The 12,065-nt window shown below is 54.8% G+C and overlaps 1 protein-coding gene across 2 annotated transcripts in view; it reads right to left on the reverse strand.

Moving 5' to 3' along the window:
* Positions 1 to 9,062, reverse strand: part of SH2D3C (SH2 domain containing 3C) — a 31,061-nt gene extending 21,999 nt beyond the window's left edge. Inside the window, exons 1-2 of one of the 2 annotated variants that reach the window (XM_059925687.1) lie at positions 8,933 to 9,062; positions 6,389 to 6,866 (exon numbers count right to left, since the gene is read on the reverse strand). In XM_059925687.1, coding sequence (XP_059781670.1) covers positions 6,389 to 6,866; positions 8,933 to 9,029 — 575 coding nt within the window. In that variant the 5' untranslated portion in view covers positions 9,030 to 9,062. Of the gene's footprint in view, positions 1 to 4,235; positions 4,329 to 6,388; positions 6,867 to 8,932 lie in introns of those variants that run through there. The other variant, XM_059925686.1, reaches the window with a different exon arrangement.
* Between the last annotated feature and the right edge of the window lie 3,003 nt (positions 9,063 to 12,065).

Consider the following 12,065-nt stretch of genomic DNA (forward strand, 5'->3'; position numbering starts at 1 on the left):
ACTTTGCTCCCTGGGGTGTGGTCATATGGCCTTGAGTGGAGATTTCCCCAACGTCTGCCTCATGCTTCCCAGCTTTCCCCCTGCCCTCCCCTCTCTGAGCTTCAACTTCCTCATCTGTGAAATGGGCATATTTTAACTGTCTTCCCAGAGGGGCTGCAAGGATCCTATGAGAAGGAAAGGTGGGAGGTTCCTTATCCCCTGTGGTTCCTCTCGTCGCCCCAGCACCACCACCCCCCAAATGAAACCTCCCATCCTGCTCCTCCTGGGGGGTTGAAGATACTCTCCCTCCTTCACTCCGACTTTCACTCACCCGGGGCAGAGAGGCAACCCTGCTCTATGCTCCTTAGTCCTTAAAGGCCCTGAGCAGAGAGAGCTGGGGTGGAAAGCCCCATCTCTCTGGGGACACCCAGCCAAGGGGCCTTTGGGATTCCCTGCCAGGAAGGCCCTTGCCTTTAGCCTCTGCCCTGCCCCCTTTCCTGTACGATGGTCCACCAACGTCCTGGAGACGTCCTTCCTCCTCTCCACCATTCTGCGCCCTCAGTCTTCTTGACAGGGGTGAGCTCCCCAGCAGAGCTTCAGAAAGGGTCCCAGCTCTGTGAGGAGAGGACAGATCGGGGGCCGCTCATCCCAGGGCAGAGCTGAGGAGTCAGTCCCAAGAGCTGCTGAGACTTAACAGCTGCTGGAGAAGAGCAAATGGGGAAGACGACTGCATGCCTGTGTGGAAGCCCCACTTTACAGAAGGGCGCAGAGCTGCTCAGACGAGACCTGGGTTGGCTCTGCTTTATTCCTTGCCCTGGGTTGGCTCTGCTTTATTCCTTGCCCGAGGCAGGCTCCCCCAGATGATGGGGACTGCTCCTGGATGGAGATGGGGGACACTGGGGAGGGGAAAGTGAAGAAAAAGAATATTTTGACCAGACCAGGAGCCCAGAATCAACATCAGGAAGAGGAAATGGAGTGGGCATGGACAGAGGAAAGACCCTCGGGGGCTCTGGAGAGGGCCCTCAGCTGGGAGGGAGGAGGCTGTGTGACCCTGGGCGAATCCCCCTTGTTGGGCCTCAGTTTCCTCTTCTATAAATGGGTGTGGTGATCGCCTGAGCATCCTGTGTACCGGTACTTCCTCGGGCCAGGTCCAGGATAAATGCTTTACTTTGTCTAGTCCTCACGATGACCCTGTGAAGCAGGTGCTGTTATTGTCCCCAATTTACAGATGGGGAAACTGAGGGTCAGAGAAGGGAAGGGGGTTTCTCAATGTTGTAAAGACAGTCAGTGGGCCTCTGAGCCGCTGATGTAGCCGACCCCTTTCTTCCCCAGCTCTCACGCCACATACGTCCAGCATTCTGTAAACAGAGTCCCCTAAGGGTTTGAGGGGATGTGGCTCCAGCTGGGGTTGGTGGGGGGACCGTCCATCCTTCCCGAGCCAGCGCAGTTCCCACAGCCTCAGGCGTCTGGGGGTCTCAAGGGCTGTGAGAAAGTCTCCACAGGAAATGAGAGCCAGGAGCAGCTGGGCCCCTTTGGAAGACGAGGACCAGCCGCCCAGAGTCTGAGGAGGCTGAATGGGCTGAGCCCACCACAGCCCCCTCCCCCGGTGGGTAATCACTACCAGATGCCCGGCAGCTGACGTCACTTTGCAGGGCCGAGAGGGTCGTGGGACTCTGGGGAGTGTTGGGAATTCTTGGACCAGAATCAACATTCCGAAAGGAAATGGTGGGGGGGTGGGGACGGGGGTCTTGGCCTGTTCTCAATGCCTGGCACCAGGGCTGGGGCACGGGCAACACAGGGTGCCCCCGGCCAGGGTGCTTCCTTCTCCACATCTCAGTTTCCTTCTGAACAGCCCTGGAAGTGGAGTGGAGGGACCTGGGTCTCTGGGAGGCAGGAAAGGATGTTCAGGTGAGACACTTTAGAATGAGTAGGACTGCGGTCAAATCCTCCTTAAAGGAGAAGTCCTCGTAAAACATAAGTCAGAGTGGGGCCTTCCTCTGCTTGAGGCCAGCAATGGCTGCAACTCGCTCAGAGTCAAAGCCAGGTCCTTGCCGGGCCTCCCAGGCCTTACTTATCTGAACCCATTTCCTTTCTGGCCTCATTTCCACCACTCCTCTCCCCAGCCCCCATCTTGCTCTCTGCTGCTCCGCAAACATGCCAAGGATGCTCCCACCTCAGGGCCTTCGTACCTGCTATTCCTTCGGCCTAGTATACCCTTCCCCAGATATCAAGATGGTTTGTTCCCAGTACACCGGAAACTAATATAATATTGCATATCAACTATATTTCAACTAAAAAAAAAAAAAACAGAGGGTCTGTTCCCTCATCTCCTTTGCTCAAACATCAGTTTCTCACTGAGACTTTTTTCCTGGCTAACCTTCCTAAATTGCCACCACCAGCCACTACCCTCCAAGACCAGTTCCCCTACTTGATTTGAATCTTTCTCCGTAGTGCTTTTCTCTTCTGGCTGACTGGGTAACTCATTATCTTGTTTATCATCTGTCTCCCCCACACTAGAATGGGGGCTCCTTGAGAGCAGGGTTTTGCCTGCTGTGCTCATTGCTGTCTCCCCAGGACCTAGAAGAATGTCTAGGGATAGTTGCATCTCAGTAACTATTAAAATGAATGAAATTCCAACTCAACTGTGTCATCTCGAGCAAGTTGTTAACCTCACAAAACCTCGATGTCTTCATCTGTAAAATGGGCTCCTATTACCGCCTTTTCAAGGAGGTATGGGAAGTCATTTGAAGTAATGGTAGAAACAGCTCTGAGATTTTTACTTGCAGGAGGTGAAATGTGGCCTAGTGGTTAAGTGCTTGGGCTTGGGAGTTGGTCAGGACAGAATCAAATCTAGGCTCTGACACTTAATCTCTCTGTGACCCCAGGAAAGTCCCTTTCTCTCTCTGAACCTCAGTCTCCTCGCTGGTAAAATGTGGTAGATGGCACCCATTGAGTGTTCCAGGCGGGGCCGGCCAGTTGTCCTCTGGTGGGACCCTGGCCTGACAATTCCTCTGTGCATGTGTGGGTGTGGGGTGTTGGGGGACCTCCCTTCCCTCTCTGAGACTCTGCTTCCTCCTCTATAACATGGACTGAAGGTAGAGTGTCAGGGCTCTCTGGACCCACTATTTCCCTGCAGAAGGCTGAGGGTGCCGGAGGATGGGGGGAGACTGGGCTGGTGCTCTCCTTTTTGGGAGCTAAAGGCCCTTCATTCCCGTTCTATTGGCCCCTCCTCCCTCCTTCCTCTGCATCCCCCATGATCTCAGCAGGGAACAGGGCACCAGGAAACTCCTGCAGCCTCACCTCTTCCCCTTCCTTCCTTTTGCTCCAGGTGCAACCTGCTTCCCAGGGGGTAGGGGAGGGACACGTCTTCCCCAGCTTACGCTGCTCCCTGAACTGCCACTGGGATGACCCCCTTGGGACACTCAGGAATGAGGCTCCCAGTCTTACTCAGTGGCAGTTCTCAAATACCCTTGTTCCCAAGCTGGATGGATCCTCAGAGACCATCCCAGGCCCATCTTGGCTGTTGGGGAGATTGAGGCCCACAGTAGGGCAGGACAAGCCTGAGATCACACAGGCAAAGCAGGTCGCCTGACTCCAGCACAGATCTGGGCTTCACAGGCTCCTAGAAGAAATGTTCAACAATTCCTGGACTCCTACTTGGCCTGGAGAGCAGGTGGGACACTGGGTCCCAGGGCACCAGGAAAGGGCTCAATCTGATCTGCTCACTCCACCCCCTCAGGACCCCTGGACACTCCAGATGATTAGGGGGGGAAAGGAGAGTCTCCCTATTTCCTCTGTTAGCTCTAAGTCAGGCCTGATGCCAGAGGCACTGCCAGGACCATCTCTGCCCACAGGGGAGGAAGGCTGGGTCCTAGACTTGGCATTCTCAAGGTGTCTCAAGACCTGCTGGAGGGGAATGGGTTGCCTAGTCGTTGAGGGCCTGGTCCAGGAAGGTGGAGTTAAACCCTAGCTCTGACTTTCACTAGTTGTGTCAAACTGGGCAAGTAAACCTCTCTTTCCTCATCTGAAAACTGGAGATAGTAATAGTGCCTCTCTCCTGGTACTGTTGTGACCAGAAGATGCCCAACCTGTGCCGGGAGAGGCTGGGGATAGAGTTACACCAAAAGAAAGTTTAAAAGTCCCTGATGCTAAACTCACACCCAGGTTTGTCAGCTGCCCCAGGGGCACGGATTTCCCTCTTAGACAACTCCCGTTCCCCGGCGGCGGCCCTCCTCGGTCCCAGCTCGGTCACTCACCCTCTGGGTCCCAGTGCGGGGCACCTTCGGCCCACCGCAGTCATAGTTCCCTGTCGTCGCGGCCTGCAGCCCAGGGACCTCCTCTGCTCGACGGCTCCCGCCTTTCTCAGGATACGGAGCTGCGGAGCTTACAGCAGCACTCCTGGGGAGGAGCCTGGCCTGTAGGCCACGCCTCGGACACGCCCCTCTGCCCTCCCTGGGCGCGCTCCACCGCCTACTCCTCCTTCCGGGAAGGACACGCCCCGCCTCGGACACGCCCTCCGCCTGCTGTCTCGCTCCGCCCTCTCCCCATCTGTCAGGTCGGAGAGGAAAGGCCACGCCCCCGAGCACACCCCCTCCGCCTCGCCCCGCCCCACTCCGAGGCCACCTTCCCCAACAGTCCCCGCGCCGCATGGGAGGGCCACGCCCCCTGCACACGCCCATTCACCACGCCCCGCCCCGCCCCGCCCCGCTTCCGCAAACCCTCAGCGCGCTTCTCAGACTTTGGTTACCTCAGAACGCCCCCGGAACTATGAGGCCCGCTACCCTGCATACAATCCTTGCTCCACACCCGAATGAGGCCGAATTTAAGAGGGGATGGCCAGAGAAGGCAGCCTGGAGCAGCCAGAGATGGTGGAAAAGCATTAGTTTTATTCATCATAAACGTAAGCACTCCCATTTACCGAGTTGTTTGTGATGTGTCAGGCGCTGTGCTAAGATTTTACAAGTATGTTACTCTTGAATTCTCACCACAACCCTACAAGGTAGGTGCTATCGTTGTGCCCATTTATCAGATGAGAAAAGTGAGGCTCGGAGAAGGGAACAGACTTGTCCAAGGTCATGCAGTCAGTAAGAGGCAGCGTCTGGACCGGATTCACTCTGCAGCTTTACAAGGTCCTGCTCCCCACTGAAGGACCAATTACCCCAGCACACAGAAGCTGTGCTTGGTGTCTCAGGGCAAAGTCACTCAAGAGAGGTTCCAGAACCAACCCTAGAGTTACTTTTGCTCAGATTTTTTTCCCCCTCTTTATTTCAGTAGGTACATCTGACCAGTATGGTTTAGACAAAGGCTCTGAGGGTTGAAAAGCAAGGGACTGGGGGTGCGGGGGTGGTGGTGGGATGAATTGGGAGATTAGGATTAACATATATACACTAATATGTATAAAATAGATAACTAATAAGAACCTGCTGTATAAAAAAATAAATTAAAAAAAAAAAGAAATAAACTGGAAAAAAAGAAAAGAAAAGCCAGGGACTCCTTTGGTGGGGGCTGAGGGGGTCTCCCAAGGGCATGAAGTACATGGCTGTAGGGCTTAGAAGATGGTGGGTACAATGTGGTGGATGAGCGTGCAGCCACTGGAGGCAGGCAGATTCCTGCTCAAATCCCAGCTCTGCAACCTTGGCTGAGTCTTAGTTTCTCCATCTGTAAGATTGGCCGGGGTGGGGGTGGGGGTGGGGGGGGTAATAGTACAATCTTTTACAGAGTTTTCAGTGAGTAACATTTGTTTTGACACCCAGTAAAATGGGTACTGACTAAATGAGAGCTATGGTCATATCATCACTGTTTGTATTTTTGCATCAACTCAACACACCCTGTAACCAAGTTAGTTAACAAATGGTCTTCTAGATCAAGGGGAGCAATGTTGTCCAGCAGAATTAAAGGTGGCTATTCGGGTGTGGGCCCCAGGGCAGGGATCCAGTGATTGGGCTTGGATCCACCCAGTAGCTGAGGGTCCATGCTGGAGGCTGCCTAGGGCTTTGGAGTCGCGGAGTGGGCATGGGGGGCGGGGGCGGGTCTTAGTTCAAGTCCTAAGTTTGTCATTTGCTAGATGTGCACCCTGACTGGGGCAGATGACATTCCCTCTCTGAATCTCAGTTTCCTCTTCTGTCATATGGAAATAACAGTATCTTCTCCCCGGGTGTGTTTTTTTTTTCCCTGTTTGTTTTTGTTTTTGTTTTTTTCCTGAGAATTAATTACAAGTGAAGGGCTAAGTACAGTGCCTGGTCTATAGTAAGCACTTGGTTAATGTGTAGGTATGGTTGTGTGTGTGTGTTTTGTTTTGTTTCTACTCAGATGTGTGTGTTGCGGGGGTCCTCTCCGGGATCTACTCGTAGGAGGCTGGAGACACCATCCCCGCAGGTCCTGCCCTCACCCTCCCCTGATGGGCACCTACCTTTCTGAGAGCACGTTCCTGGGGTCTCGCTCCTCTTCTGTGTCTGCCCTGGGCTCCTCAGGTTTTCTCATGGTGCCCACTTCCACTGCTGAAGGGTTGGGTCCCACTGCTGGGGTGTCCTCCACGGGGGCATTGGTCCCCACCACCACCTTCTTGGCTGCCTCCAAGCCTGGGGGGTCAGGCAGACCTCGGGGCACCACATGGGGCTCAGGGCCAACCTCCGGGGCCTCCTGGGTGGCCTGTTGGTCCCGAACCTTCTTGATGCTGGGGCGAGGCATGGTGCCCATGTGGCTGTACATGTCGCTGGAGCGGGCATAGGCTGGGGGGCTCTTGGGGACTGTCACCATGTCATCCTGTGTGGCGTCAAAGGTGTCAGCCTCCAGATGGGGCCGGATGCTGGTGGAGGCCAAAGATCGTCTCAGAGTGAAGGACCGAGGAAGGTTGGAGAGACTCCCAAAGCCCTTGAACTTGAAGAACTCTGGCAGGGGGAAGGGGAGGGAAAGAAGTTAATGATATTGCCAGCACTAATAATACTAACAATAAAATATTCGTGCAGTTCCACTCATTGACGGTCCAAGGAGGGTTAGGAGTTTCACTGACACCCCCTCTAACTGTTATGGTATAATATGGCAGCTCTGGAATCGCATAGCCCTGGGCTTGAATCCCTTGAATTCCACATCCTAGCTGTGTGACCTTAGGCAAGTCACTTGACCTCTCTGAGCCCCATTCTCCACATCAGTCAAATAGAGATTATAGTACCCATCTCCTATGGGCAATGGGAGAACTGAAGAAAAGCATGAACTCAGCATGTAAATAACATGCTTAACACGGTACCTGACACACAGAATAACCTCCATAAGAAGTAATGAAGATGATGATGGTGATCACAATAAATGCCTCTGCATTTGTCAGACATGCTGCATGCATTAATTACTTCACTGAATTCTCAACACAACTCCATGACACAAGTTTAATCCCCCATTTTCCAGATGAGGAAATTGAGGTTCAGAGCTGTGACATGACCTGCCCGAGGTCACACAGCGGGAGGTGAAGCATGTATATGTGTGTGTGTGTGTGTGTGTGTGTGTGTGTGTGTGTGTGACATGTGTGTTGGGGTGGGGAGGCCGCATTTGAATGAAGCTCTGTGCCCCTGAGGTGAGGATGAAATGAGAAGGGGGTTGTCGGGAGCCTGAGGGTCCCACTCCCTGCGGTTCTGTCCTTCCTGTCAGCTGAGCCTGGTGTTGGGACTCAGGCAGCAGTGCTCGGGTGATACCATCTCCTCGTTTCCGCAGGGGTGCATGAGAGTTCCCTCCTCCCTGTCCCCAGCTGTGAGACTGCCCCTCCTCGCAGTCACCACCATCTGACTGACTTCACTACAGCCTCCAGATAAGCAAAAAGGAAAAACCCTGGCATTTTCCACTTCCTCGGCATCCTGTGCCTCCTCAGGTCCTCACAACCATGATGGAATATATAGGTGGGATGCCCCCATCTGACCAGACAGAAAACAGGCCCAGAGAGGGGAAGGAATTTGCCCAGGGTCACAAAGCAAGGCTGAGCCTGGACAAGGGCCCAGGGCTCTGGATTGCTGGGGTCAGTGTTCTGGGGCTTTCCTCCCAGTCCTGCCCACCCCCTCACTTGGTCTTATTCTCTGCCTCCAGACAAATGCTGTCAGAAGATGCTGAGGCTCTGCTCTTAGAAAGCTATGCCATGGGGCAGAAATTGTGCCAACGACTGCCTTCTTTCTCAGCACCACTTGTTTTGTCCCCTGGGGACTGGGGGTCTGGAGGAAACAGTAGTGGGGCAGGGAGGGAAACTGAGGCCCAGAGTCCAGGAACTTGAGATCGAGCCCTGCTCTGTAGCCCCATATGACCTCAGGCAAGTGTCTTGGTCTCAGTCTTTTCATCTGTAGAATACAGTCATAATCCTTGCCCTGTCTACCCTCCTCCTGTGCTGTCAGATCAGAAGAATCAGGGGAAACCGAAGTTTGCTGGAACCAGGAAGGGATCGCCAACCTGGGGGAGAAGTGATGGGTGGGTGTGGCCCCTCACTGAGTTGCTCTGGGTCCCAGCGTCACTGCTGATGGGGACATGGGACAGGATCTCATGGCACACACCCCTCCCCCCTCCTCAGCCACAGCAACTCCCAGCCTGAGACCCCATGTGAACCAGGCCCAGAGGCAGGGGGTGGGCTGTGTGGAGGTCTTCCCTGGCCCAGCCATGAGGTCAAAGGGAGCCAGAGGACACGCAGACGAATGGAGAGACTGAGAGTTGGGGTGGGGAGAGACAGAGAAGTAGAGACGGGCAGAGACAGACCAGAGAAGAACAGAGATGGAGAGCCTAACCAGCTGGAGAGAGAGAGACACCGGGCCAGTGATGGAGAGATGGCGACTGGAAACTCAGAAACAGAGGCCTCTGGAGAGAGACAGAGATGGACAGAAAGAAAAACAGAAACGAGGTAGAGTGATGAAGAAGCAAATACAGAGAGGCTGAGATGGACGGACAGACAGAGGGATGAAGGACAGTGCAAACGGCACCCTGCACTCACTGAACTTTTTGCTGGCCTTATTCGTCCCCTCCGTCATCTTCGCAAGTCGTGCAAAGCCCCCGCTGGAAGGCAAGTGGCCACTCGAAACTCTGGACATCAACGTTGAGATGCCTCCCTCACCTCCCCTTCCCCTTTCTCGCGCCCTCTCACTCGCTTCCTCTGTGTATTTTTAAACCAGTGAAACTCCCACAGCCCCACCCTCCCCATCCTCTCTGCAGGGGGCGGAGGCAGGGGCCTCCCCCAGTCCCGGCCCCTGTGGGCCTCCTCCTTGGCCTCGGCCTCGGGGAGGCAGGGGACAGACCGCAAGCGCGTGAGATCTGGAAGGTCTGGGAAATAAACCACAGACTCTGGGAACAGAGCCCACTGGGCTGGGGGCCTCTGGGGACCTGCCAACAGCTGTCAGGGGGTCTGGCCAGCAGGCTGGGAGGGTGCAGGGAGTCAGGCCTGAGGGCAGGGGGGTTTATTCTAAGCCTCAGTGCTGGGGGATGCACTGGCTGCAGTGGATAGGAGAGTGCCATGGTTTGGCCTGTGGGCTCTGGGACCACCCAGACCCAAATTCAAGTCTTGGCTGGCCACTTTGTCACTGTGTGATCCTGGACTAGGGAACTCACCTCCCGGAGCCTCAGTTTCCTCTCTGTGAGTAGGGGGTATTTGCAATGCCCACCTCACAGAGTCCAGTGCTTGGTGCAAAGCCTGGCACAGAATCAGTGCCCACTATACTCCTTTTCAAGCTAGCAGGGACATGCGATAATTTAGTCCACCACCCCATTGTACAAAGATAGGAAAACCGAGGCACAGACAGGCAGAAGGATTGCCCCAGGTCATACAGTGGGTTGGTGGCACAGACTGGGTTACAACTTGCCCTTTCAGGCCCCTTAACCCACAGTCTGGTGTTTTTCCACCCTACAACCCCCGTGTGTGTGTGTGTGTGTGTGCGCGCTCACGTGGACAGGACAGAGATGAGGAAACGAAACCTCTCCTACACAGGTTGTCCCTGACACCTGTGGAGGCTTTCAGCAGCTGCTGGGGGTGGTGCAGCTGAAAGACCAGGAGCTTCAAATCCTGGCTCTGAGTGCTGCTGACAAGTTACTTCTGCCTCTGAAGCCTCAGTCACCTAATCTCTAGAATAGGCACAAGTGCAAGGTATGCAGTCAACCCCCAGAGGCTCCAGCATGATTGGACATTATTATCCTGGCCCCAGGGCTGGCAACTGGGGCTGTGATAGGGGAAGTTCAAGGTCAGATGGGGCCCATCCTGCATCCTCCATAAAAATAGTGACTACTAATGACTAACGTTTTCTGGTCACTTAGTATGTGCAGCCACAGGGCTCAGTTCTTCTGCCCTAAGAGGCAAATGTTGTTTCTCTTGTCCTCATTCTACTGATGTGGAAACTGAGCCCCACCCCACCAAAGTCAAGTTACCTGGAATTGGGATCTGCCTGTCCAGCTGTGGAACCTGAGGTCCTAACTTCCACACTCATAACTCCCGCCACCCTCTGGCAGCTGGATGATAGACCTTGGCGGGGGAAAGGTCTGCTGAACCTTCTCGATGGGATGAGGGGGAACCTGAGGCCCTGGAGGGAAAAGGGACACAGCCTGTGAGACAGAGGCAGCAAACAGGCCTGGATGGGACAGGTGTTCAAAGTTCAAATGAAAGGATGGGATTTCTGGACCATGGCCTTAGGAGGATAAGGAGGGGTACAACTCCAGCTCCCTCTACTGAGTACTGACCATGAGCCAGACATGGAGCTGGAAGCCCCTACAGATCGTCACAGCCCTGTGAGATGATCCTGGTACTGTCCCATTTCACAGATGAGGGAACTGAGGCTAAAGAGGAGCAGAGACTAGACAGACAGATACCCGGGTGTTCTAACTCCCAGGCCAGTGTCCCTTCCCTTCTCTGGGTTGTTGTCAGAAAAGGGAGAGGGGCCTGTGGCCTGGTGGTAGCTGGGGGTCTTCCTGGTGGGAGGTGGAGGGTGGGTCCCCCAGCTTCTCTTCCAAGAGGCAGTCACAGTGATTTGGGCTAAATGCTGAGGCTGTGGCATCAGCCAGTGCTGGCTTCCTGGCCAGGCCCACTCCCGACTTGCCGTGTGATCCTCCATAAGAGACTTTACCTCTCTGAGTCTCAGTTTCCTCATCTGTGAAATGGGGTCACAGTAGCCTCCACTTCCTGGAGTTGTTGGGAAGACGAAAGGAGCAAATGATGACCCGGGCCAGTACACTGTGGCCTCAGCAAACCCTGGTGGTTGTTGCTGAGGGATGGGGGCGGTTCAGGCCAGGGGCAGACTGGCGCAGGCCAGGAAAACCCCAGGGCAGGCACGTGGTGTGAAACCTGGGAGTCCCAGCCACGACGAGGCTCTGTTGCCATGGTGGAGGGGCCTTGTCAGCGCCAGGCTAGCCCTGCCGTTGGCCCAGGTGCCAGGTCAGTTGCTGCATCCCTGAGAGGATGAATGGGGCTCAGTGTGGTGGCTCAGTGTGGCGGCTCCGCTGAGCTCAGAGCCCTCTTTGTGCTGCCTCGAGTGGCCGTTGGGAGTGTGGCTGGGGACCTGCTGGCGGGTGGCTGTCCCCCAGGCCCTCCTCAGCCGGTGCTGGAGGCCAGCCCAGCCCCACTCTGCAGCGCTGAACACACAAGTGCTTTCCCACCTCCAGGCCTTTGCTTGGGCCAGATCCGCACTCAGAATGCCACTTGTCCCTCCACTGGCTCTACCTTTTGCCTCCACTGAGTCCCTGAGGTCTGATTGAGCCATAGTGCCCCAGGAACCCTGCTCTGATTTCTGTCCCCTCCCTCCTTGCCCTCCTCCCCCCAAGTCTATGACACCGTTGTCTGCAATCTGACCAGGTGCTATCAGGGATTGGAGGCTTTCAATGTCATAGTCAAAGGCGTTGGACCCAGGCAAACCTGAGTTCAGACCCCACCTCGGGCAAGTCACATCAACTCTCTGAGCTTCATTTTTCTCATCAGTAAAATTGGATAAATACAACATCCCTCACAATATCCTGTGGCAACGAAATAACACGTTTACACTGAGAGTTATCATCTGTATTACATTTACTTTTGTCTTTATATGCATGTTCCAAACAGACCTCATGCTCCGTTGAGAGAAGAACTGGCCTCATGCATCCATATTGGCCTC

This window comes from Balaenoptera ricei, chromosome 6 (genome assembly GCF_028023285.1).
Source record: "Balaenoptera ricei isolate mBalRic1 chromosome 6, mBalRic1.hap2, whole genome shotgun sequence".
Taxonomy (NCBI): domain Eukaryota; kingdom Metazoa; phylum Chordata; class Mammalia; order Artiodactyla; family Balaenopteridae; genus Balaenoptera; species Balaenoptera ricei.